Source organism: Tinamus guttatus, unplaced genomic scaffold (assembly GCF_059628265.1).
Source record: "Tinamus guttatus ecotype Peru unplaced genomic scaffold, ASM5962826v1 Tinamus_guttatus_pri_ptg000199l, whole genome shotgun sequence".
Taxonomy (NCBI): domain Eukaryota; kingdom Metazoa; phylum Chordata; class Aves; order Tinamiformes; family Tinamidae; genus Tinamus; species Tinamus guttatus.
In genome coordinates this window covers 42,513-70,447 of record NW_028288733.1, presented here as the reverse complement: position 1 = coordinate 70,447, position 27,935 = coordinate 42,513, and the positions used below count along the sequence as shown (strand labels likewise).

Genomic DNA, 27,935 nt, shown 5'->3' with positions numbered 1-27,935 from the left:
AACCTCATATGGTTGGTATTTGAATCACTAGTCCTGGTGACTTGTGTGACCAGGAGACAATAAGGATCATCGTACCATGTAACCTTCATGTTTTAGTTAACAATATTTTGTTTCTCAAAATAGGCTTTTTTCTTTTTTTTTTCTTGCAGTTTTTTGTAGCTGAAGGAAAATGATGGAAGAAAGTGGAATAGAGACAACTCCACCTGGCACACCCCCGCCAAGCACAGGAGGGGCTGCTGCCTCTGCTACACCTGTATCACCAGGTACAGGAACTTGCACATCAGCTTGGTTGCATTTGTTCATGTGTACGGAAGTGCAGCAATTCATCCCCAAAATGTTTCAGTTGGTACAATCATAGTGCCGTTCTCCAGGCTAATTGAAAATTTAAATTGTTTATTAATTGTGGAAGTGTTCAAATTATAACACTCCTCCATCATTCAGTCTCATTAAAGTACTAGATTTTCTTCACATATCTTTACTTGTGGAGGGGAAAGTGAAATTATATCTGAAAAAAGCGTAGAAACTGTAGTTGAGTATAGAGGCAGAGTTCATGATACTGGGCAGAATTATGAGCTCTTGCACAACACTACCTTTTGCCAATTAAATCTTCTGTTATCTCAACAGCAATTGTTCCAACTATTTTTAAACTGTAGGAGATTCAGTGACTTTTTTTTTTTACTCTTTTTATTATTCTGTATATTCTTATGGCATTCGTATGAAGGGAGTTATTCTGCAGAATGGAAATAAAACAGTCACTTACGTGGTAGCAATTAACTTTATGGCAATACTCTAGAAGTCCAGGACAGAACATACAGCAGTATGTATTATACTTGTAAGCTTAAATGAAATTCAGGTAGCTTCTCTTTAAGTCAGATTTCTTGACTACTCCACATCAGCGCTATTGCAAAAGTAAGTTGTAACATTCTTATGATGGATGGCTACTTCCTCCTTCATCCTAATGCCTATTTATTCATCAGTGACTAACCAGAAAGTTCTAGGCAGATTTCAGATGCCATGAATTCAGTAGATAAATGTTGATTCATTGTTCTTTTTTAGATTATAATAAATAAGCAAGAAAGAGGCATATGGTTTACAAGATACTGTCACCAAAAATTGAACGGTATCAATGTTGTGTGCAGCTAAGCAGAACTGAAATTCATTTTGAGGAGTGGGGAGAAGCAGACAGAGCAAAGCAGTCATATTTATTGAGATATTTTAGAAATACATGGGTTTCTGAGATGAAAGCTCTGTCTTTCTAAAGTTTTTTTTTTCTTTTTGCCAGCTTTGTCCAGTCCCCTTGCTACTACACCAAGCATGTCATCGTCTTCTGCATATTCTCCACCCTTACCGGCTGCAGTGTCTTCAGTTCCTCCTGTGATGACTTCAGCTCCTCTTCCATTTGTGCCTTCTGCAAATGTTTCTACTATTGCTTCCTCTCTGACTCCTGCCCCAGCTCCTGCTGCATCTTCACCTTTCAGTACCTCCATGCCTCAGTTCTCTACACCTCCTCCATCAAGCTCTACTCCTGGCCCTGGTCTTCCTGCACCACCCACTGGTCCCCCCATTTCAGGATTTTCCATGACTTCAACCTATGACATTACCAGAGGTCATGCTGGTCGGGCACCACAGAGCCCACTGATGCCATCGTTTTCAGCACCTCCAGTCACAGGTAATCTTTTGTTCGTGCTTCTTCATGTTTGTGTGAGGATAATGGATATTCTGGGCAGCCAATTCTGCAGCTCTACTACGCTCCTGCATGTTCAACTGCTTTCCAGGTACATCTGGTTAAGGTAACTGCACACAGGCTAGGTGAGACTAGTCTTTAAAGTATAGTCATGATGTAGGACAGAGGTTCTCCTTTAAGAGAGTTCTCTCAGTGTCAGGGCTTGCAGAAGTATCCCTGTGCCTGTATTTTTGATTACCTTAACCAGGAAAGCCCAACTGTACGTATGTATATGTCATTCATTTAGACCAGAGAGTAGAGTTCAGCCATTGTATTTCTGTAATTTGAAATTGTCATAATCTCATAATTTTCACTTTTTTGTGTTTATAGCCAATGCTTGTCACATGACACAAGCTTTTATTTCCTTTTTATTTTGTTTCAGCCACTAAATTGCTTTTAGACTGCTAAAAGGCTGCATGCCTTCCATGCAAGCAGGTGCTGTACTTGCTGATTTGATGCTGTTTTTGCTAATGGGATGGAAACTTTGCCATTCAATTGTGATTGGGATTCAGTTGTTAATGATCCTTTTTTGAAGTGGTCTGTTAGGAAGGTGTTTGAAAAGACCTATTGGTTGTTCAGTGTAAAATAAAAATAACTGCCACTTAAGGCTAGTATTGGGAAGTTATTCAAATAGGGCTGAGTAATGGGGTAAAGGCTCATATGTTTGAGTTTCTTTTGTTTCCTTTTAAACAATTAAATATTTTTATTTGCTCCTTTTTTCTTTTTCTTTCCTGATTTCCAGCACTCAGCTTTAACAGATTTCCTATTTGTATTTTTTTCTTGTTGTACATGAGAACCTTTCTGTACTTTTCCTTAAATATGAATACAGTAAGAAGCACTACTGTTAAACTAACCTGCTAAGGAAATCAATATTTAAATTTATACATAATGTGCAGGCAGGGCAGTTTCAGTTCTATTAGTAGATATTGTCTAGCTTATTTATAGTAGTTAAATCTGCTAATCTTTAACATGCTTAATTGTTCTGAGTCCTTCAAGAAATGAAAATGAGTCAACCCAGTATTCTTTTGTTCTTCCTGCTCATTTTCTTAAGAAATTAAATTCAGTAAAATAAATGAACACTATTTTTTTTCTTTTTTCCTCTCTTACTAGGTGTTTTGGCAGATCCTGTTACTCAACAAGCAACTTTCTCATCACCTTTGGTTCCTGGAACTGCAGGTGGCTCTGCAATCACTTTTCCTGAGGAGCATGAAGACCCCAGAATATCTACAGCCCAGAGTGGAGCTCCTGGTGGAGGACTGTGGGGATTTATAAAGGTAGTTTTTAAATGTAACTGTTCATAATATCCTATTTTTTCTTGTGCCCTGTAGGCAAAGTGGCTGTTTTTTAAAAATAGTGTTTGCTACTTTGCTGTGCTTTTGACTTTCCTTTATATGAAAGAAGGCAGGCAGCACGAATAGATGTTCCAGGTTCATTTTAGTGCTTGTGATGGGAGGATATGCATACTTACCAGGTTTATTTCCATGGAATGCAAGTCCTTCCTATTCTGTAACAGATCAATCTCTTAAATGAGACAAAAAAAAAAATCTATCAAAGGAAAGTTTACCTGAAAAGTGCCTTAAGATACTTTGTATTTCTACTAGCAAGTGTGAGTTATATAGTACAAAGTAGATATATCTGAGCAGTGCAGTCATCACAAGGAAACAAGCAGCAACATTTTCTAGTAGAGTTCTAGCAGCCTTACCTATTTGGAGCTGTGACAAATGTCACCTATAAACCGCATCATGAAGAGTGGGGCAAAAGAACACTGACTTGTGTTCAAGAGCAACAGCATTTTCTGTACTAACTGAAATTAAATGTGAAGGGAGCATAAAGATTGGTGTCTCTACAGGAGTGAAAGTCTTGGGGAAACTTTCTAGACCTTTAGTACATTCAAAACTGAGAGTAAAAATGTTTTTTTCATATGGCAAACTGCTAGCCCTGACTTCAACAGTTTCACTTGATAGTAAAGCAGTCTTAAGAGATAAATCAGTCTTTCATCAAGGCATTGAGAGCACAGTTGTTACACTGCACTTTTCAGGGAAAGATGTCTTCTCATGATATTGAAATATGTGTTCTTCCTTTCAAATAATAATTGAAATTTATAGTTAGTGCTAATAGAAAAGATTTTTCTTCATCATCATGTCCTTGATGCTTACAGCAAATGTTGACATTCCCCAGGGAGCACAGTTTGTGTGATGTGATTCTGTTGCTCTGTTGAAATACTAGTCTTAACAATTGAAAATTAGTTGACAAGTCAATTCCATCCATGGAGTTGTGGTTTGTAATTCAAAAGGTATCTTGTCTTTACTCTCGAAGAAAGTGCTTATCTTGAACATGAATACTAAAAACTGGATTTAGGGTTAATTATTAAGCATTGTACTTTTGGAGTGCTCTTATCTCTTTTTGAGAATTTCCAAGTTGAGAGAATGAGGAATTGCTAGCTATGCTGAAAGCGTTAGGTTCTTGATGTCTGTAATCAGTACCTATCACTGTGCACTCTTCCAAAGATCTGCCACAATCTAGGAAACAGCTGGCATTCAGTGTAGAATTCATCCTGAACTCCTCATTAACTTGCATATTTAAGTTTTTAGCATAGTTAGCCTTGTTTCTAGTCCTGACATAGTCTGAACAGCTCCTCCCCTCATCATCTTAGGAAATTATAAATCTTTCTTACAGATTTCCTTTAACCTAGGTAATATCCAAGGCTGTGAAAGGCACAAATTGACAATTAATGGACTAGAATTGAATGGGGCAGACCTAGTTCCTTGTATCTGTCAAAGATGGCTAAGCAGTAATTGTTTAGTTTTCTCTACCAGATTATGTCCTCAAGGTTAGTGCTTTACACAACACTGAGGATACCTAGACCCAGTAGCAAAATATTTGAGTATGAGGTGTGAGATATAATAATACTTATTACCAGCTTTACAGTGTCTCATTGCTCTAGTGAATGTGTAATTTGGTGTTGACTAAACTTGCAACAAAGAAATAGAAAACATTCATAGTTACAGCGGAAAAGCTTTGCCGAGCATCAGTTTTGGTTATCTCAAAATAGCTTTTCTAATTCTGCATTTCTCTGAAATATTGTGTAGGTATACTAACCAAGTACACTGCAGGAAAATGGATGTGTATGGTGCTCTCCTGTGTAATATCTGCCCTCTGCTGAAGCAAACATGAGTGTGTGCAGTTGCAAATAGACCGCTTTAATATTGTTAAAGAAATTATATGAAGTTTTCTGCAAAACAGCCTTATCTCTCAGTGATTCACTGTTAGTGTCTTTTTTTCTTTCACCCAGTGATCTTATCTGAGTTTCTGTAAACTGTTGTGAAGAGATGCAGGTATTTATCTGGATTATTTGCAAGAGACAGGACAGTGTTTGTATTCGTATTTAATGAACTTTTAAGTCTGTCAGCAGCTCCACCTATGATTTGGCTGGAGAGTGTAGAACGTGTTTCCAGTATTGTTTAGAATCTATTTATAAATTGAGAACTTTCAGCTCTGTTGCTCCAGAAGTATTTGTTAGTAATGGGCCATTCAAAAATAGATCCTATTGTCTTTAAAAAGGTTAGAAAAAAGATTCTTCAACTTAAGTTAGCACGATCCAAATCTATAGTTAGTTTCAGGAACCTACAATTATGTGCTCAAGGCTTTTGGTCCCAGAATGTGATTGGATATATTGTGGTATGGCATTAACAGGGATGTTCTTAATCCCTTAACTAATGTGTTAATACACGCGGTAATGATAAAGGTGGTGTTTGAACTATAAGTTGTAATTTAAGAGTCATGCAGAGTGATAGCCCCCTTCTGGAACATGTGTTGAGGAGTGCTGTGCAGTAGGTGCTGCTGAGTGCACATGTGAGGAAAAGCCAAAGAAATTTGATGTTTGAGAAGTGGGGGTGGGTGTTTTTGGTGGTAATATCTTTGGGCTTCTGGGGAAAAAGACAGAAGATTAAATATGCAAATTCGTTTGTTAAATTTAGGGTGTAGCTGGAAATCCCATGGTGAAGTCTGTTCTTGATAAAACCAAGCATTCAGTAGAGACCATGATCACAACGCTGGATCCTGGCATGGCTCCATATATCAGTATGTATTTGTGAAAGATGATTGAGTGTCAAATGCAAATCTTACCTTTTTTCCACAGTTTCTCAGCTTCCCTATTTGAGTTTGCTGTCATCATAGAATCATAGAATCCTTAAGGTTGGACGGGACCTCTAGGGATCATCTAGTCCAACCCCCTGCACATGCAGGGTTTTAAAATACACCATTTCTGCCAATCTTGTCAGATGAATGACATGCATGAATATTATTGTGTAGGTCACCACATTCAGATTAGAAGAATTCAGAAGGCAGTAGGTGAGCTCAGAGAGGCATAGAGCCAGGGTATTTATCTTGCTTTTGAGGCTTGCATCTGTCCTGCAGCTGCTCCACATTTTTTAGTCTAATAGTATTAATAATAATAGGAAACTTGGCAAGTCTGAAATAGTTCCTGATTCAGTTAGCTGGATAGTTTAAATTTTAAAATAGTGTAGGGAAGTTTGGAGGATTGCTGAGCATAGAATCTAGGGGGGAAAAACACTGCATTTCCATTGCAGCTTGAAAATTTCCGAGAGGGAGAATCTTGTGTGATATAAGTTTGGTTGTTTTGTTTGGTTGTTTTGGGTGTGTGTGCATGTGCAACATGTCCCTTTAGAAGTGATCTGAGATCCTTAATACATGGAAGTAAGTAAAGACATAATTTGACCAAACCTATAGTCTCTAGCCTGTAGTACTGGCACAAGGAGCCCTCCTTCTTTGTGTGCCAGTACAGCTTCTTGTCCGGATGTAAGTGAAGCAGATCAGGAAACTCATCTGGCTGAGAAGTAACTATAGCATTTTTTATTTTTTGTTTGTTTTTCTGGGCAGTTCTTCAGTTGGATCTATTCTGTGATCCAGCTAACCATGTGGCTGCATTGTTGTACTAATACAGCACACAACGTAGAATAAAAGGGGAAGGTGACCTAATTACTGAATAGTAATTAATTCTCTTAAATTTAAGTGAAAACATCCCAGCAGCCCACTAATGGAGAGACAGATGTGAAATCACTGAGAAAGATTTGCAGGCAGAGGGAGCTGGGAACAATGTAAAGCTACAGTAAATGTTGAATATGCACAGCTCAGGGAACTGTAGTTAACTTTTGCCTTAACAGTGTTTTTTTGAAGTAAGATTTTTCACGATGCGATGAGGGATCTTTGGGTAGTTTGACACAATATTCATCAGTTTGAATAGCATTATCTAAAGCGGGAAGTCCTTAATGAAATGCTTTGCTTGAAAATTCAGTTCTAGTAAGTGATTTTTTTACTTTCTTTTTACAGGAACTGGGGGAGAACTAGACATAGTCGTTACTTCTAATAAAGAAGTAAAAGTAGCAGCAGTTAGAGATGCCTTTCAAGAAGTCTTTGGAATGGCTGTTGTTACTGGAGAGGCTGCACAGTCTAACATTGCACCACAGCCTGTGGGCTATGCTGCTGGATTAAAAGTAAGTAGATATATAGTGACTCTAAAGGCATTGAAAAGAGATTGTTTCCAATGCAAAGAGCAAGGAAGTGTTTACCCTGAGGAATCATATTTTCCATAAAAGAAAGATCAGTTTAGAGGAGTAGTAAATCTTTCCTTTTTGTGCCATCTGAATCACTGCAACTCTTTGAAGCTGCCTTTGGGGAATGGTTTATTTATTTGTGCAAACTCATTCACAGCAAATGAAGTGTAGAAATATGTCCTTTTTTTTTTTTTTTTTTGTTAATACTGTAATCAATTGCCGCTCCATGTAGCATGCTTTTTTAATAATACTGTAGTTTCATAGTGCATTAGACTTTTTCCACTCTATTGCCAGCACAACATGTTGTGAATACTAGAAATGTGAGGAGACCCTAAGGAGGCTTTCTCCATGCTAATTCTGCAGACCTGACACAGTTTAGTCAACGTATCAGAGTGGTGACCCTGATGTTTTGGAAGTCCATGTTTTATAGAATGATTAATGAGGGTTGAATACTTGTGTTCTGCTGGTCACCCTGATTTCCTTTTAATCTTTACACATGTGTTAGGGTGCAGGTGAAATCTAATGTAATGTAAATATAGCACAAGTTTTTCAAAATTATTAGGTTCAAAAATAGATATACAGAGGAAGGAAGAAAAAAAGCTGTTGCAATGCATACACCGTTTTTGTAGTAGATCTGGTCCATGTCCTGAGTTTTGCTTCCTCTGAGCAAGATCTTAATCCAGCAACAAGCATGTCCAACAGTGACTCGAACAATGTCTTTTAGTGACAAAGCTGAAGCTTTTTACGTTTTTTTGACTGCTTTTTCCTACTTTTTGTTGCCTTCTGCAGTTAATGTTCCTTGGGTGTGATTAGGTGCAACGGCCTCCTGGTAAATAGCTAGAAAAAAACCTGCAAAAGCTACTTAGTATCCTGATTCTTAAATGCAAGCAAATTGCATATACTCATGATAGCTCCCCTGATAGCTGGGGCAGTGTTCACAGAGGTAAGCCTATACCAGCTGATGCATTAGCTGACAACAAATTTATGATCAGGTAAAGTAGAATAATGTATACATTTCCAGACCAGTTTGGCCACTTCTTTGCCGTAGTTGTATTGCTGTTACCAGTTGATAGCAAGCTGGGCTAAATGATTCCTAAATTTACTTGGACAGACAGGGAGATTCTGTCCTGTGAGGCTACAAAGTTGATCTAAAGCCTGGGCATCATAAAGGACTTAAAACAGGCAAGATTTCTAACAGAAACGTATCCTGGCACTTCAACTGATAGTGAAACTTGGAACATGTTGGAATTTTTTTGCATGCTAATCTAAGTCTCTGTCATGGAAAAAATAACAAGCTACAAATAGATACAAACACTTAATTAGTTTTCTTTTTTCATTTTATTGTATTTTTTGTATGTATCATTCCAGAATGAGCTTGGGTTGGTTTTTGTTTGTTTTACTTCAAAATAAGAGTCATTTTTTCAAATCTCTGATTTTTACGTGCGTCTGTGTGTGTATATATATATATGTATATTCTGCTTAGTGTGAAAAGTACATTGCTCTAAAGTTGTGTTTATTTTTCTTTGTTGTACTGCATTGGATTTAAAGGAGAATGTTGTCTAAAAGCTTACATTATCGTTTAGGGAGCCCAAGAAAGGATAGACAGCTTGCGTCGGACTGGAGTAATACATGAAAAACAGCCTGCAGTATCTGTAGAAAACTTCATTGAGGAATTGCTTCCTGACAAGTAAGAACCTTGAATATTTTCTTGGGTGGGAAGAAAAAGGAATTTTTTTTTTTGACTAAAGGGCACCTATGAAGAGGTCTGTTAGAAGTATCACTTTGGGCAGAAGGAGAGAAACAGTGTGTCTACACTATTGCTTTGTCAGACTTGATTTTGGTAGTGCTGTTCAGCTATTTGTCCAGAGAGTCTTTACAGTGTAATAGACAAAATTCTGTCAGGTCTATCAAGATCCACAGTAAGAAAATATGGTGAAGTTATTTGTAACTGACAAAGGTAAGAATATTGAGGCGCTTAAGGACATGGTTTAGCAGGCATGGTGTTAAAGGGCTTATGATTGGACTTTATGCTCTTGAAGGCTTTTCCAACCATTATGATTCTATGCAAAAATTAAAAATTGGTTAGCAGCTCACTCTTTCACACACTGTCAAAATGTATTCAATTCAAGAAGTATATTGGGAGTTGTTCTGGCATTTGTAGTGATATGGTTTAATGAGATAATGTATGAGCCATTTTCCTTTCACCAAGTATGTGCTTTTTCATTTTTCTGCAAACATAATTGTTTCGTCAGATATCATAATACAACCTGATTTCTTAACATGTTTTTTGACAAACAGTTTTTTAAGTTTTGTAACCAATTACCAACACATTAAGGACGATGTCATGTTTATCTTAATACCATTTCTTTAAAAGACAAACTTTGAAGTTATTATTCATCTCTGCATCTTTGTCGATGTCTTTGTTAGCCCTTACTCTGCTCCTTTTTTAAAGGTACATTTAGTATCCCCATGTTCCATTCTGATTTAGATGATTTGTCCCATTTCCACAAAGGAGTAACTATGACAACAAGAGCTCTGTTTCAAATGTTTCAATGTTTCCTTTGACAACATTTTCAGATTTAAAAAGAAAATTTAAAAGTATTCAAAATGGAGGAGCTGACCCTGGACTTCCTTCTTTTTGGAAGGAATGCTAGCTCTTCTGTCCACAGATAACAGTCCCCCAGGAATGCTCTAAACTTTGATAGTAATTAGAGCAGAAACAAAGAATAGCTCAATGCATGCTTTAATTTTCATACAATAGGAGATACTGAAAATTTCCTTGCATGGCGTTATGAAAAACGGTTGAAGTGTTTCCCACCCTTTGCTTCTGCAATGAAATGATAGGTCATGGTGCTAGTAGATGATTTATAGAGGTTCTGAAATGAGTGTTGTGGTGTTAGAGTTTTAACAGTGGGGATCCAGTCTAGGTTTTTCGATGGTCCTGGCTATACTTGGGCGTGCTTGGTGGAAAGAGCAATTTCTGGGTAACCATTGCACTCCCACGAGCCTCCTTGCCTGACACTTGGCACATCAGTCACTGCTCGCAGCTGAACTTAGTCAGCTATCTGAAAGATGTTGCTTCCCCTTTCAATTTCATATCCCAAGTACTATTTGCGGAGAAGGTTGCAAAGTCTTTTGTGTGCATGCTTCCTTTTAGACTCTAATTCCTTTATTAATTCAAAACAAGTTATCTTTAACCATAGAATGAAAGAATGTAGAATGAATGTAGAATGAAAGAATGTATCTGCACCTACTCGCACCAGCATCCCCTGGCTTCCTTTTAATCCATATGAGTTCTAAATAAACCATATGTATGTTGCAATATTCTTTTATACTAGCTGAAAAAGTATCAGAACACGTTTATGAAGCTCATTGTTCCATATAGCTACATTTATTTGGATTTCCCATTGAAATTTGATAAAATGGACAAGTCAGAATTCAACCTGTAATGTGCCCTTCTTCAATCAGGCAAGACTCAGTATGTTTCAGAAGTAACTTGCATGTCCTTGCAGGTGGTTTGACATAGGTTGTCTGATTATTGAGGATCCAGTTCATGGAATTCATCTGGAAGCTTTTACCCAAGCAACGCCAGTGCCTTTGCAATATGTTCAGCAGGTGAGTTTCCTTATTTCTTCCCAGTATAAGGTTACTGGTTGAGGCCTAATGTGTAGATTTTAATGTTGTTTATGATGTCAGTTCTTGTTGGTAATGCTTTTGATCCAACCTGAATTTTTTAAACTTATGAAATGGGGGAAAAATGGGGATACTTCAGTTACCTGACAGTAACTATGAAAAGTAGTTATTAACTGCTTTTAACTCCTATTAACCAATTTCTCAAGAAAACAGTTATTATAGTATTCTTTTAAATTTTCTAATTTAAAATATGTAAAGTATCCTGAGGAGTTGTAGGTGTGTGGTAGTTGGAAAACTATTTATATCCTTCATAAAGGATGTAAATACCATTCTTAAAAATTATGAATGCTCATTTTCAGGTGAAGAAATCTTAGCAGAGTATGAACTAAGTGCAGAAGGTGCTCACATGTGAGTGGAGGCTTCTTTGCCTTTCCTTGGCTGACTTCTCATGTGCACTGAGTGTCAGCTGAGGTCAACAAAACTCCATACTAGTGGTGTGTGTGTGTGTGAGCATGAATGTAGTAATCATTCTGGGAAGTAGCTTATGTTTTGTTTAGGCACAAGCTTACAAATTGAGGTCTCGACACTGAGTTTTTAATAATGCTTATAAAACCTAGGTGTTTGTGTTGTTACTTACAAGCAAGCAGATAGCATGCTGTATTTGTTACTGTAACTAAAACTCATTCCTCACAAAGAGCAGCTACCTTTTCTCAAAAACTCTGTGCACTTTATTCAGCACAAACACATGGCCTCTGACGTAAAAGACAAAACATGTTTCCTCCTCTGATTCTGCTATTCTGACAAAGACTTAGAGTTTCTGAAATTGATTAAATCTTGATTTTGGTCATAGTTCATCCCATTGAAAATTGCTCAGTACTGAGCACTTCTTAAATACAGCCAGTAGAATTTTTTTCTCTTAAGATGGTTGAGATTTATTGGACATGTGCTGCAAATGGCTCCCAAGTCCAGCTGCTGCATGTTGTCTGACAGCAGATATGAGTCATACGCTAATTAACTCTGGATTAAAATCTCTTTTAAAATGTGTGGGGTTTTTTTTTTAAGAATTTCAGAACAAAAACTGCTTAGGGTTTCTTCCTCAGGGGCTGGTTTTGACAAAACAAGTAGTATTTTTTAATATCAATTCTAATAGAGTGAATATTTGAGGGATTGCTATTAGTTATTTTTCAGAACTCTTACTACTTTGAAAACTGTTGAGTGGCAAAAAGAGAAAATACTGCTTTGTCATCCAAAATATTTGCAGAAAGTGTAGAAAAGATAAGCTGCAGGAATTGATTCAATTAATAGCTGCAAGTATCACTGTTTTGTCAAGTGAAAATTAGCTTTGTTTTGTCTTTCAGAGTTAAGTATTCTAGTCTCGATGTTATGTGTCAGTGGATCTGTGCATAATCTAGTGGTGAATCATACAGTCATCAAGTCCTCTGTTACCTTTGTTACTGCTCTGTCCCTTCTAGAATCCTTATAGACTCTTAAGAATGTGCAAGAAATATTAATTTCCTTAAATCTCGTTCAGTGTCTTTAAGCAAAATTCAGATTGCTACAGGTGAATTGCCAATAATTGGACAGTTTCTCACATGTTGGACAAAGAACAGAGTAAATTTGTATTGGGCATCCAATGTTTTGTTATGTTGCCTATATTAAGTCTTCTATAATGCAAACAAGAATCCATTATTTTTGTAGAAATTCCTGCTAGCTACATGTTTTGCTGCTTTATGCATTGGAAATAATGGCAAAAGTACCTGTGTAGAATAGAATAGTTAATATTTTTGTAAGTGGGTTAATACAACAATATAGCTTTTGCTACATGCTCTTCAGGGTAGTACAGGTATTTGAACATCAGATATTCAAAGATTTGCTTTCAAAGGTATATTTCAGGGCTTATGTTGAGAACTCTTTTACGTTAAGAGATCTGGTATCATCTTTGCTGATCCAGAGGTTGCAACTATGATGAGAAACTGCTACAGTATTCTTCTATGTGAAGTTTATTTGATTTTTAGCAGTAAAAGAAATCTCATCTATGAAGTTTTTTGCAATTGTGGATCATAATGGGGACTTATAAATATTATCAGTTTCTTCCTAGAGTGCAGTTAGTTGCACTCTATCATCTGCATCTTACTGCTGGTACATTCTGAGTAGTGAGAAACTTCCCCTCCTCTTGCTTAGGAAGTCAGCCCCTTATGCACATCCTGTTGATAACAAAAGAACTCCAGCATTGGCATAGGATGTGTGCATGCTATGTGCTGTCATTGCTACGAAACAGTAGCCTTTAGCGAGGCTGGAACACACTATTGAACCTTGGCCTGCTGCATGCACGCTAGAAAGAGACTAAGATTTTTGTCAAAATGAAATCCGTTTGAATTTCATCTTTTCTGAACTGCTGTGAAAACCTGCGCAGTACTAAGAGCCATGATTCCGAGGCTGAAAGTCATCAAGCCCTTTCCTGTACACAGTGTGATCGGAGATGGATGGCTCGGATGAGCATGAGAACAGACAAATGCCATGATACTTCCCCACTGTCCCCCTTCCAACTCCAGTCCTCTGTCGAATTATGAACCACTTCAGTCTGTGTTTCCTCTGTGATCTCATGCAAATAGCTTGGTCTCCTCCCCTACCAAATTCAGGTTTCTTGTTGCCATTGGTTATTTGTCTTCTCAGGGACATTTTAACTGTTTTTTAAAGCCTTTGGAAGGTGAGAGTCATTGTACAAATATGTATCAATATCAATTCCAGCTGTTGGGCGCTTTAAGATTGAAGACTATGTTCTGATAAAGACAGAATGGCTTTACTTCAAGTATTGCATTTCAGTTTTAAACTGTTCAGATGTCATTTGAATTTTATTACATGTAAATCCAAAAAGCTGTGTTGGCTACCCAAGTTATGGGGCTAAAATCATTTGCATTCCAGTACCCTCTTAATTTATGTCGTACCACTGATACAAGTATGATTACAGATGAAACTCATTAGCGATGAGCTTAGAAACAAACCTGTTTGTTTATTTGCCACTTAACAATCTCTTCTCAAAATGTTACCCAGGCTCAGAGTCTCACTCCTCAGGACTACAACCTCAGGTGGTCAGGCCTGTTGGTGACGGTGGGCGAAGTGCTTGAGAAGAATCTACCCAACGTCAACAGGACTGATTGGCACCTGGTGTTCACTGGCATGTCCCGCCGACAGATGATCTACAGTGCGGCCAAGGCGCTGGCAGGGATGTACAAGCAACGCTTGCCACCCAGGACCGTTTGAAAGAAGCTTGCGCTGTCACACTTGAGGAACCCTGGTTTTGTTTCTGGAGTCGAAATCAAAGCTGCATGTTCTAATCCTCAGTGGGTATAACACAGATTTGTAATCTGCCTGTAACTGCATTTTACTTTTTAAGAATTCAAGGTACTTTACAGTAGTGGGAATGAACAATTCCGTTTTTTTAATAACCAGGTGATTTCCGATATGATTCAGAAAAGAGGAAATTGGAACAGATGTATTTATAACTGGGACAAATAGCACTACAATTCGTAAAATGGGATGTGCTATTGTTTGACACCTTAATAAGCATTTGCTGAGATATTAAATGTTTTATTTACTCATTATGCTTTTAAAGGGGAAGTCTCTTGTTTAGCTTTTACTATTATATTAGTAATATAAACACGTTGGTGGCATAACATATCTTCTATATGTGTTTGAATGCAGAGAGACTACCTTGTGTGTTAGGTATTTTCTTTTGGTGTGTGTTTAGGTGGTACTTCACACCTGACAGGTTTGGTGTCTGTATTTAAGTTCTCAGGACTGATGCTGGGGATATTTTAAAACATCTAATGGTGAGCTGCTTAGGAGGAGCACAAATCCATGCTCAGATGGTTAAAGTCTGGGCAAATAATTCTGAATTTTTAATTTCCATGCTGCATGTGTGTGTGTTTTTCCACATTGCATCTTTCTAGTGTGTGTATATATATATAGCTCTCCTGGAGCAGAGATGAAATTCATCTCATTTTAAAACACTAGAAAAATTTCAAGTTGTTTCAGTGAGTTTTAGAACAGATACCACATACACAAGAAGTTATCTCAGCTTTGCAGTTCCAGCAACATAATTTACTCCTGTATTTCCAAACTTTATATTTTATATAGAATTATGTAATTTCTTTTATCAAGTTGGGGATATCAGCAAGTTAATGTGGAAAGTGTTGACATTTATACCACTTGCTTTGCTATCCTAAATTTTCTAAAACATTTATAAATCTTAAATGTGTGTCTTGATGTCATTGCTGAATTGTTTTTCATGTAAGTCTTGATTGGTGTCTGTTTTTCATAGCTATGAATGTCCTTTATCTGTGCTCACACAATCTTAAATCTTTATTGAGAAATACAGAAGTAATTCTGAGAAAATATTTTGTTAAAAATACTTTTTTAAAAACAAAGAGCAAATAATCTTTTTGCCTTAGAAAATGAAAACTTTTCCGCTTATATTGTTCTGCCTTTACCTTTCTTACATGCTTTCAAAGGATCCTTTTGTATACGATATACTGTAAGCCAGCCTGTATTTGTATTTAGTGAAAGTCTGTCTATCTCCAAGTAATATATTTTGCCTTAATTGGCTTCCTCTGTAAATTAGTGGAATAAATGTTTTTCCTAGATGATTGTGCCTGTTTTAAAGATTTATCTTTCAGCATAACTGGTAGGCAGCGTTTAGCAGAACTGCAGTAACCTTGTTGCTGTTTGGCACATACTCTCACATCTGTCTTGTCTGGGAAAAAAAAAAAAAGAAAAAAAAGGAAAAAAAATCACAAAACCTGAACCTTATTCTTTCAGTCTTGAGGTCTCTCTTTAGGAGCTCCCCTGTTCTTTGTATCATAAAGTAAAAGGGTGATAAGAGATTTATGTTTGTCAGTAGCTGCGTGTACTTGTTTTATTGTAATTTCAGTTTGCAGTGTATAGTGTGAAATCCTTTTTTTTTTTTTTTGACTGTTTTCTCCACTTTTCCCTACTGCAGCTTCTTTCATGGTGTAATGGAAGAAGAAATGAACTAGTCAGTAGTTTTGAGTGCTGGCATGTGTTACAATTAAAATTGAAGAGGCATTTCTCTCTTCCCTTCCTCCTTGTCTGGGCTTGGCTTTGTTGTTTTTCGCAGGTGATGGCTGGAGGCAGAAGAGACTTTGTGATTTTACAGCTTCTAGAACAGCCAGTATCGCTGCAGTGAACCAGCCTTCCAGCTCTCTTGCGAGGCTGCTAAGGGGACATCTCCACGCTGTCCTCAACCGGGCTGGAGAATTTTTAGGGCTCTAGTTGTGCCTCATCTATGAGCTTTCTTTCATCTGAAATGTGAGACTGCCCCGCTCTGTGCCTTTTCTCCTCGGAGTTGGGTGCTGGGGTATGAGATGGTCAGGCACTGGCCCAAGGTCTTTCTGTTTTCGAGAGCTGTGGCTGAACGAAGGGCTTCAGCTGTGGTTCTGAGTCACCAGCAGAGAATTGGAAAGTCTTGATTTGATAATTTTTGATAAGTTCCCTCCTTTTGCTTAACATTGTTTGTTCATGTATCCATAAAGTTCCCCTGTGAGTGCCAGCAGTTCAGCTTCTTCCTTAAAGGCCAAGGAAAGCAGAAGTGCTTGCAGCATGCTCTGCAAAGCTGATTAAACTCTTATGTTACTTCCCATCTGAGTGAAAGCCCTTTCCAGAGTCTGGGCCACATTGATGCAAGTGCATTATGGAGTGAGTTAGTTATATGCAGCTTTTGAGCCATCAGCTGGGTGGTGTTGTGAACAGGATGGTAGGGAAGGCTCAACAGAGAGGATACTGACATCACCGTTAAATTCAGTCTGAAATCAGCTTAGAAAAGCAGATGTCAGAAGACATTTGGGGCAGAGCTGATGACATATTTTCATGACTATGATTTCTTTTTCAGAAGGCAATACTTGCACGATGTTTTGGAGATACTTGCCTCAAAATACTTGCCTGACACTGTTGTGTCAGCAGGAAATACATGGTGATAGATAGCACTGTAAAATGCACAAAGTTCGGCATGACCTGCTTCTGTTGTAGCTCCTGCCGTCCCGCGCCCGGCGTTAGGGCACCGCAGGCTGCGTGGAGAGCACGGCCGGGCTGGGAGCGACGCTCTGCGCCTGCAGGTAAGGCAGCGTGGGGCTGAACCGCGTGCTCTGCTCTGGGGCTGCGCGCGGGGCGCTCCTGCTGCACACCTTTACCGTGGTCCTGTAGCCTCGTCGATAGCAGCCTGTGGTGTGTGGGCCACCGTGGGGCTGCAGTGCAACCACTGGTGGCACTAGAGCCTCAGGACCTTGCAGAAGTTTAAAAAAACAAAAGCATTTTAAAAGCTGTTTAAAAAAACTTTGGTGTCCTGGATGCGTTTTAGCATACGCTCAAGTCTAATACATTACTGTTCCAAAGAGACTTTATTTAAATAAATCCACATGCTTCCATCTTGGGTTAACTTGCAGCAGACTTTTAAATGCAAGTCCTGACCTTTAAATTGGGCCTATATCTTAAAAAAAAAAAAAAAAAAAAAAAAAAAATGCCAGGGATTGCCCATGAATTTTGGAGCTGCCTGGTATTGTGTCGAGCAGTGACGCTTGCAGTTTTTGCAGTGTCTCTATGCAGCTCTCATCATGCCAAGCACTTGGGTCTTTGTACACGTTAAGGTGGTGACTCTTTAGGCAGTTTGTGAGTTGTAAAATGGCAGCATATTGGTAGCTGCTGTGGAAAATATCCATTAGCAGGGCTGTACTAAATTCAGCTTGAATTGTGCGTGCTAGTAAGAGAAGGGCCAATGATCTTGGGAAAAAAACGGTATTTGTAAGGATTTCTTGGATAGGATAAATGCTGGATATTTCTTTCTGAAGCTGAAAAATACAGTTTATGGGCTTAATGAATTCCTCTACGGAAATGGAAGGTAGTTCTTTTTGGCAAGTGTGCTGAAGAATTTGGAAGTCTGTGTGTGTGTGAAGCCAGCTCTAAGTGTGCAAGTTTTCCAGTTTCTTTCTGCAAGTGAGATTCTAGTGGATCGGAAAGAAACTAAAAATACTCTTCCTTTATTTCTTTTTTTTCAGGCTAGCTAATATTTTTAAAGTGAAAAAAATAGCTGTTTTAGCAAACATCATGTTAAAACAACAATGTCTGTCAGTTATTTTCTGTATAATCTTATGTGCTGAACCAGGATATCCTGTTCTGTTGGGGATAGCTGGGATACCTGTAGCCTGCATAACGGATACCTGACAGAGATCCAAGCTAAAAGCTTTGGGGAAAAAAAAAAAACCCAAGAGATACCTATCTTCATAGTACGAGCCTCAAGAAGAGCAACTAATCCTTATCACTTAAGGTTTATTTGTGAAGCACCATGTTCACGGGGCTACAAGACCGATACGTGAGACTTCCATCTCAGCCTTTCCTCTTGTTACTACAGGTGGCAGCAGAAAGGAAAATGCAGGGCCATAGCTAGGGCCTGGGGAGATTGGGCTGGCTGCTCATTGGGGTAAACCCCCTGGCACCACTTCTACCGCTTACTAACTGTGCTGGGGCACAGGTGGCACAAGTAGGGCCGCTTGGGCTTCATTCCCACCTTTAGCTTGTTATCCAGACCAATCCCAGGAATATACATGTCTCAGAAGACTGCCCAAGACTAGAAATGAGGCATGCAGTATGAACACATGCTGGGGCAGACTCAGCCCCGGTGCAGTGTGATAGATTTCACTGAAGCTGCAGCAGCCAAGAGCAAATACTTGCTCTGTGCTACTCCTTAATGTGTGTTAAGTGGTTTCCAGAGCAAACATGCTGGTGTGCCCTCCCTCTGCAAGATTACATGCACGAATTTCAGATACAGTGCCACAAATGAGGGTGTTGGAGGAGGGTGTGACAGCGTTTGTCAGTAGAAAAGTCTAGAAAACTAGGTGTGCAAAAACTGCTCTTTAAAAAAACAAAACTCTCTTCTGGAATTTAAAAAAAAAAAATCCAGTAGTTACTTCGGCACGCCTGTTGGGTCAAAGCACTGTAACCTTATTCAGAAAGTGGCGTTGCAGGGAGCTGTAAGGGCTGGAGACGCCCCGGGCCCCTTGGTGGAGGTTCCCGCTGCGCGGGCGCTGTGGGGCAGCGGCGCAGGCGCTGTGGGGCCGCCCCACACGCTGCTCCGCTCTGCCGCAGCCCCGCGGAGCCGCAGGTGGCTGCCGCGGCCGGACCGCAGCGCGCTGCGCACAGCGGCGGTCAGAACCGCGCTGCTGCGTGCGAACGGTGGCTGCAAAGCTGCCCGCCTGCTCGGCAACGCTATCTGTAACATCTTGCGGCCTCAAGGTTTGCCGTGAAAGACTTCAGAAACGTCTGTGGAGGGAGGACGGGTGTGTAGGGCCTGCTAACGCGGCAAATGTAACTCATTTTGGAGGGGTAGCTTGATACAAAATACAGAACAAATCACCTTCAGGCCTTGAGGAGAAGGCAGTTTCGGACTGCTCTGTGTACTTCCCAAAATACCCTTTCCAAGGGTCTAACAAAAGCCTCATGGAAACACAGTCCAATGTCAGTTATCTTTTTCCTCTCCTCTCGATTTGATGACGTAATGACCAAGAGCAGAAGAGAGCAAAAAAAAAAATGAAGTGTGAAAGAATGAAAAAACAAAAAACCAAGAGTTACTTAACTAGGAGCAGGCAAAAGTTGAGACAGGAAAGAAGGTACTGCGGCAAAACTGTAAAAATAGATAAATAAATTTAAAAACCTATTCAAAGCAGTAAATAAATGCAAGGCATAAAAAGTACAAAAGCTCACAGGAACATGGGATAGTTTTCAAAAGCTTCTAAAAATAATTTATGTATCTCCTTGCTAGCTGGCTAGTTTTGACTCATATGTACATGTGAATCTTCCCCTAGAGACTGTCATTGAACGTGTGTTTGATGAAGCTTCCCACCTGCCCTTGGGGTTTACCTTTGCATACAGCCTAGGCTACGTTTCTCAGTATAAACCTGAGAAGTGTGGAATTTTGATAAATTTTAATAAAATTTATTCAGATAAAACAATTTTTTTTCATAGTAGTAAGTATGATGTAGAGTTTGTAAATGGAAAATCAGATTTTTATCCCTAGGCAAATTTCCTTGGGAAAGCCAAAACTCTTGAGCTGTTTCTGATTACATTTCCCTCCTACATTTGACTAAGCAAATCTTAAAAAGCTGCTCTTCTCTTCTTACTGGTAACAGATATCATAATGAATAGCAAAATGAGAACCATTAAAAGTTGCTAAGAGTTGAAAAATGTTATAATATACCTTCAAACTTAGTTTTCTAATGTGGATCTTAACTTCAACAGCAAGATCTGCAATGTATCAAAAACACATTTTAACATGCTGAATCATGGAGCCACTTAGGCCTCAACTTCATGGCTTTGTCCCATCCACAGTTATAATTAAGGAAAAAACTATTTGCATAAAATTAGTGGTGTATAAAGCTATAGTTCTGAAAAGGAAAAAATACTAATTTTTCCCATTGTGCAGAATTCTGTTAGAGCTTCAGATACTTCAGCTAGTTTGTAAAGCAGCCAGAATACAACATGGTGATTAAATTGGGAGTACATGGTGCTGCAGAGGAATGGCAGATCCAATAACCCTCAGCTGCTGCTTCTGAACTGATGTAGTGATCTTATTATTGTTTTTATAAACTTGAATCAAAGTAAATGTGGCTTAAAAATGGTTACAGGCAAATGTAGGGATATGCTTCCTTTGAGAAAGTGATTTCCAACTATCTTGGTATTTTACAAGTGTAGCTATAGACTTCTGTTAAATAGCAAAAATGTGTGGTTTTGGACAAAATCGTGTTTTCTATAGAACTGGAAAAGTAGACTCCATGATAGGAGCCAGTGTATCTTTTTCTTTTAATCTGGTGCTAATAGCGATGCATGAAGACTCTCAAACTTTAAATCTATTTCTGGTCGATCAGAAAAACACAATGTGTTTGAAAAAGCCACTTTTAAAATTAACTAATGCACTGACTTTGTAAATAATGTATTGAGCCATTGAATCAACCTGTTTTCTCAAGCTTCCCTTGATTTCTGTCCAAAATTGTCCTATGAGGTTAAAGTTTTCTCTTAAAACAATAAATAAATAGAGCTTACTTTGGGTATCCATAAGTTAGTGCCTTACATGGTGCAGCTGAATCAATTCTACTCTGGTTTCTGTAGGGCTGTTCCCTCATGAGGGGAAAGCACTTTCCTCATCTAAAAGGAAGCTAGTGTGAATTTTTCCTTTCAGTTCCGTACAAAATGAGTAGATGTTGCACCTCTTGTGTGCTACAGATGGGTAAGTACAGCTGGTTCAGAGCGTTTTCTCACCAGGACAAAAAGTCAATCAATCTGGGACAGACATGTCCCAGTGCCTGGAATGGCAAAGGGATGGGGATGGTGTTTAACTGCAGTGGGAAACGCTGATTTATTTTTTTTCTCCAGTATCGTACGGAGAGCTGTTGGGTATCCTCAGGACAGGAGAATAATCGATTTCAGTGTAATGCAAACTACTGCTAAGGAAATAACTGCACTGACACCTAGTTTTTGGAGCGCGCTCTCTTTATAGAAATGGACATCCAAATGCTTGTACAGTAGTAAGTGTTGTGGGCTAAGCATTGGTATGGCCCTGTTTGCCGTGCGCTGGAACTCGTAGCGCTCCGTATCTGCAGAGGGAAAAGGGTGACGTGCACCGCGACGCGGTCAGGGTGAGAGGAGCAGCGTCTGGAAAGGGCCGCGCTAGGGATTTTGCTTCTTTCCGTATTTTTGGAAAACTAGTACTGCGTGGGGAGTGGTAAAAGGCGTCTATTGGCATAAAATGTGCATATTGGGTTGACACATGCGACAGATTAAAGACGAGCTCCTGGGCGATGCCTGCGGTGCTGGCAAAGCCTCCGCGATGCTTGTGCGAGCGCAAGGAGCCCTGGGCAGAGGGGGCAAAATAGCAGCACTCACCCTCTCGGTAGGAAGATTCCTGTTGGTGTAAAAGGGCAAAACGGGGGCCAAATACGTCATTTTGCCCACGAAAGACTTCTGTTATGCCTTTGAGTTGTCTTCTTAATTTCTCTTGCTAATTTTAGCTACCACTCACTACAGCATGTTTGTATTACCTAGAATGTGTTCTGTTTTCTTGATGCATAAGCCCTTCTCTCTCTCCCAGGTTGCTGAATGAGAGCATGGCTGGTTTTAGTGAGACTGTGTATTTTTGCTGGTGTGATTGAGTGCTGGTTTACTCACGCAGGTGGAAGCGCAGCAGTGCGTGCAGGCTGGGGAGGTGCACCCGCGTTCTGATGGTTTTGGTTTGGTGCCCTAATGAAGCTTTTAACAACAGTAGGCCTCGAGATACTTCCGAAGTTCTGCAAAACTGGATAAAACCAAACTATTGCTTCCATGTAATTCACTGAACAGAATGAAATGCTTTTCTTTTCAGTTTGTTCTGACTTTTGACTTCGGGCAAAACCAAAACATGCTGGGTTTGAATCCACAGTTACAAAAGCTGAATGAAACCCACATAAACCCAAGCTTGCAAACTCCTCATAGTTTGGGGAACAGAAAAGGCTTGTTATGGTGCCCAGTATTTTGTGGCCTCCGAAATGAGCCTGGCTACTCCCTGGCTGCGATTAAACCCCCTTCCATGGAGGTGCTAACTGAACTCAGCTGCTGTGAGGGGCTGGGTAAACTCTGCTCTGTGAGAGCTGGTCTGTGCAGCCGCTGTCGGCGCGCGGTGCAGGGTGAAGCTGAGCAGAACATCCTGCCCTGCCAGCACAGCACCCTGCGGGCTGCGCAGCGCCCCAGCGCCTCTAAGCTCGCTTTTAAGTCCGTTTTTTTTTTTTTTTTTTTTTTTTAAAAAAGGCTATTCCTGTTGTTTTTGAAGGTATCCACAGCAACTACTCCGGAACGGTGACTTGCAGTGGAAATTCTGGCAAGTTGTTAGCGAGTTGGTGCAAAAGGAACAGTGACAATAACGGTTTCAATTTGTATCTTTTTGTTTACTTATTCCTGTGTAGTGAGGAGAGGAATTTGTTGGTAAAGAAATGTAATTGTGTATTCTACTCGTCAATGCAGTTGATGTTGTAGGGAAAATGCTCAGACAGACGGAAAACATAATCCTCCGGAAACTGCAGTCCCTTGAAAACAGTCACAAGCACCATATGGTTTTGCACACGCTAACTAAGATACTGGCATAAAAGTGACAGTTGCTTGCAGAAATACCTGAATAAAGGGCAGTTGCAGCTGCCCAGGCATTGGTGTGCAGTCGTTCCCCCTGCAGCTCGCGGCGATGCAGCTGCATGGGCCTGCGCTGGCTCCGCCACTTGCCCTGCGCTGCTGGTGCCAGGGCAGCCCTTTGGGATGGATGTGGGTTGTGTTTGACAAGCCCCGATGATGAAAATGTGAGAAGAAATGCTGAGGTGTGTGATATGTATGCATGCCGTCGGGACATGCTGCTTGACCCTCAATGCTTGTTACACAGTGATGAAACGAAGCCCTGGTGGCCTTGTTGGTTATCTGCTTTTTTGTTTATTCATTTTGTTTGTTTGTTTGTTCTTTCTGAGGGGGGAGTACTGGGGCTTAGGAGGGGGCTGTGTGGGTTTTTTGTTTTGTTTTGTTTCTTGTTTTTGGTTCTAATTTTTACCAGGGTACTTGTTATTCTTTGCGTTGGAGATAGTTTTAAATAGTTCATACCTGCAAACATCTTTAACAAAGAGCAGAACACAGGAAAAAAGCAGTTGCTTTGCTTCTGGTTTGTTAACACAAACCAGCCCTCCTGGGCCAGCTCTTTATTCATTTCTTCTCAGCCTCCTCTGCTGCACTGGCGCTCCTTTGCTTCTCCTCCAATTCTGTTAATTTTCTTGGTTTAGCGTTCGAGGCCTATGTCCATCTCGGGGAAGTCCCACTGCTGCCATAGAGCCTCCATCCTCTCCCCGGATGCTGTCAGGACCTTTCTGGTTCGTCCTGCCTTTGCTGAAGGATCGTGCTGTCGTCCTCCGTGTCCGTGGAGGTGCCGCTTGCCCTTCCCGCCCCTGCATCGCACATTAACGGGGCTGCTCTGGGGCCACAGGTACACGCGTAGCACGTCAGGCCTTCCTGGTGTTGCTTTTCCCCTCCGTGTGGTGTTTTCCGTCCCCTCTTGAAGAGGACTTCAAGCACAGCAAGGAGCTGCCGCTGGTCGGAGGACGGGAAGAGCTGGACGTGCCGCCGGGTCTGCGGGCAGGGGAGGGCACTGCTGTCCCCACGGCTCCGTGCCAGGATCTAGTCAAAGTGCCTTGCATTTCAAAACCTCATTTTCAGAACATTTTTACCGTGTATACTCATTTCCTGCTGGTGATGGGCTCCTGGGCCTCAAACCTGTCAAGTGAAATATTGCAAGATAAAATTTGAGCATTTCCAGGGCAGAGAGATTCAGGTTTTTATGTAGACATCTTTTGCGCCAAATTATTTCTATCTATTTTAGTTATCATAACAATAACCCACCACCTGATTTTTCTTTTTTCCTAAATCAATATGGTAAGTTTTTTAATTAAAAAAAAGAGTGTAGGTAGGAGGAAGAGTTATGTCTTGGTTTTGTTTTGTTGTTGAATCAGTACTGTGTCTCAAGTTACATGGTGGCTTTGCAGCCTGCAGAACTGTGCTCTAATGCACAGGGCATCCTTTTTATATAAACCACAGTTCAGTGCTAACCTCCAAAGTAGTGGAAAGAAAAAAAAAGTCTCTAAATTCAGTCTAGGAATGATCTGTACTTCACAAGATTAGGAGGAAATAATCCTTAAAGTGACAGGATATCTCTAAAGATGTACTTTTAATTTTTTTAAATAGGTTCTCCCTCAAGTATGCAGAAAGAGCATGAATGCAGACCATAAGTGATTGAGCACAGCAGATTTTTTTTTTAATTCAAGGCAAATAGGCTGCAAATTCCTATTTAGCTGATGTTTCACTCAATCTGCTGATTTTATTTTTTTAGTGGAGAGCATGTGGTGGGAGGTGCAGTGGGGAAGGATCCGGTCCGGAGAGCAGTTTTGCTTTGTGCTCTGTGTTTGAGGGGTTTATCTGCATGACTCAACTTGAGGCAGCCCTTTGCCCAGCCTGGCAGATCAGACCCCACTATATTGGATAGTAAGAGGCTTCAGAGAGCAATCTGAAGCGAGAATCTAGGTTTTGCTTCTCCAGGGAGTGGTTCAGTCTGAGCATATGGATAAATCCTTATTTCTTGATTTAGATGCTTGCTTTGGTGGGCCAAAAAGATACACAAGTGGAAAGGTCACCTTAAAATCATCAGCAGCAATATTTAGCTGCAGTTCGTTCACTTTGATACACTGCAGTTTTAACAGGAAGATAAGAGTAGTGGTACAAAATCCCCCACCATTAATGTTCCTGGGATGATATGAATGCACTTCTTCTGCCAACAGGTCATGGCTGGGAATGCTCTGATACCACTGAGAATTGTCCTGCTGATTTCAGCCATTATTTTGTTCTAGATTTGCTCTGAGACAGTTCAGAGGTGTTTTTTTTTTTTTTTTTTTTTTAATATAACCTTAGAGTATGCTATAATATGCGATGTGTGAAAATGTGTAATGCTTTAGTTGAAGTGCATTTCTGTTTTAAAGTGTCTTTTCCTGGTGATGGCTGATAGGTGCCTCCTTCTTTGTTTCCTGGAAAATGCCTTGTCGGCAACTGAATGCTAATGTGGTTTAGAGAAGGATATGAATTGGAAACTCAGTAGTTATTTCTGAGTAGTCCTCTTCTATGCCTGCTCCTGTTTCGGGAAGCTGTCATGTTCCCATTTTGTGTAAGGCCACACATGGAGTTAATCAAGAACAAACACGTCTGCAGACAAGCTTCTTATCTGCTGCACTTCGCATGTATCAAATAGTTGCGTTTCCTCGGTGCTGGTAATTGATTGTGAACTTGATTGAGAGGAACAGAGAAGGTATTGCCAAGGCCTGAGTGGCCGCCACCATCCTAAGCATCTCTTGCATCTTGAGAGGAGGCATTTTGGCTTAGTGAGCTAGCACTGGCCTCTGTTTATTTGGTAAGTTGTGTCAGTGGTCTGGCTCTGATTTGAAAAATGGAAAGATTTACCAGTGTGATTAAGAAGAAAATGTTTGAATGAAGGGCAATTTAACAAACTCAGTCTCACCACTAAAGCCGTTCACAAGAGGCCTCTTTTGCATCCAATCTCTGCCCTTTAACAGAGGGACGTCACCAACCTCCCGAAGCGAAGCAGCTCCTCTTCCCTTGGTGAGCGTCCACAGGGTGACCTGTCGTGGTTCCTCTTCAGGGAAGAGAGACAGAGCACCCAGTCCCACTGCCTGGCCAGGCCGAGAGCCAAGGAGCTGCTCACACCCCGGGATAGTCCCTTCCCAGCCCCAGTCCCTTTCTCCTGCTTGCATATCACTTAACTTGCAAAAGCTGAACTCCATGCCATTTTTGGCAGAAGGAATTTTCTAAGAGAACATATGTTTTAGGTATTAAACACTCAAAGTAGGCGGATAGGTGCCACGTGGGACCAATGATTAATAGCATGGGAGTATATGGGTATATATGTGCCTGTAAAACTAAGCTGCCTTACAGCATTTTCTTCAAGGTAAAAGTATCTATTTAACCTCATAGAAACATCTGTTGCACATTTGCCCTCTTTGGTGAAACTGAGGTGTAATGAGAGTAGAAAGCAGCTCCATGCTAGTGGTGGCAGGACTTGCTCCCTTCCATCACCTCATTTCAGTCCAGATGAAATGTGCAGGCTCTGCGCAGAGGCACTGGGATGGATTTTAAGTTAATCAGGCAAAGGAAGTGATTAAAAGGGAAAGTCAGCTCATTTATTCTCTATCCTCGTTGATTAAAGACAGATTGGATGTGAAATCCCCTTACTGTAAAGTGTTCCTTTTATAGCCTGGTATTTATTCTGAACTTACCATTTTGCTGCCTTCTCTTTTTAGCGTGGAAACTTTTAAGAGCTGATGGAAGAGAGATTTCCCCTCAAGCATTTCACTGGTGTTTACTTTGTTTTGTTGGTTTGTGTTCCCTTAGCTTTAGAGAATAAATCTTTGTGCTTAAGCTGAGATAAGAGCTGCAGAATGTGGTAGGTCTTACGTATGTTTGAACTGAACAGAATGGAAAACTACCTAGTTTAAGGAAAGCTGTTATTCTAGAAATGTTTTTGGATTAAAGTAAAATATCAGTCTTGGGGTTTGTGGTGATTGCATTGATGTGTTGCAAAAATGCATCACTGCAGTACATACCAACTTTGTAGATGATGGTAAACCCAAAAGTATAAATGGATTCTGAAAGAGGAAAATAGAGAAGGAGAAAATAAAGAAGCGTATCTGCACAAAGAAGCAAATACAACCATATCTCTAACGTACATCTGCTAGAAATTGGGAGGCCTTAGCAAGGGAAGCATCACTGTGTGCTGGCCTATTCTTGTGCTATTTCCCAGGCAGTCTGCTTGTGTCTGCAGAGCCACTTATTTCTCTCTTTTTTTGTTTATTTCTGAAAACAAATGCCTCCTGGTTTCTTGCCATTTTTACCTCCTACTATAATTCACCTCCTACCCACACCTGAGATTCTGGTTTTTACCCCTATATTCCCGAAAGACAGATGCATTCATTCATTTTCTTAGTTGTTTGGCAAGAAAGTCAGAAAACATCTAAATGCAAGAAAAAAATTGCTCCTCAAAGGCTACACTCCTGTGCTGCCATCTGGTCTTCTGCCAACTCCCTCCCTCTGCCTCCCCTTTTACACGGATGGGGCACATGCACTTCCAGAAGACGCTCAGCTGATGTCTATGGGACCACGTCTGTGCTCTCCCAGGGCGGCTCAGACCCCATCCCCAGCAGCAGGAATTAACCCTGGTCTTCAGGTTTCGCTGCGCTTGCTGCAAAACTCAATGGAAAGGAATGTGCTGAGGTAAAGGCTGTGTGGGGTCATTCCTGGTTTTTCCCTTGGGGAAAACAGAGTTTGGACTGTGGATGGAGATTGACTGGTGGCCTAGAAGGAGACCTTGTTGCCTGGGGATCAGG

The 27,935-nt window shown here is 40.2% G+C and overlaps 1 protein-coding gene across 1 annotated transcript; it reads left to right on the top strand.

Annotated features, from left to right (window-relative positions):
* Window positions 1–138: 138 nt before the first annotated feature.
* PRRC1 (proline rich coiled-coil 1) lies at window positions 139–14,516 on the top strand. The gene is made up of 8 exons (XM_088523956.1): window positions 139–263; window positions 1,283–1,669; window positions 2,834–2,997; window positions 5,701–5,803; window positions 7,073–7,236; window positions 8,880–8,983; window positions 10,809–10,911; window positions 13,981–14,516. Exons 1-8 carry the CDS (start codon window positions 170–172, stop codon window positions 14,188–14,190), a joined length of 1,329 nt encoding a protein of 442 aa, XP_088380082.1. The 5' UTR covers window positions 139–169; the 3' UTR covers window positions 14,191–14,516.
* Window positions 14,517–27,935: the final 13,419 nt, after the last annotated feature.

Excerpts from the sequence above, each read along its gene's own strand:
- PRRC1 (XM_088523956.1), top strand. The coding sequence starts at position 170 with ATGATGGAAGAAAGTGGAATAGAGACAACTCCACCTGGCACACCCCCG. Across the intron at positions 1,670-2,833 it reads TTCAGCACCTCCAGTCACAG|GTGTTTTGGCAGATCCTGTT; the intron begins GTAATCTTTTGT and ends CTCTCTTACTAG. Across the intron at positions 5,804-7,072 it reads TGGCATGGCTCCATATATCA|GAACTGGGGGAGAACTAGAC; the intron begins GTATGTATTTGT and ends TTCTTTTTACAG.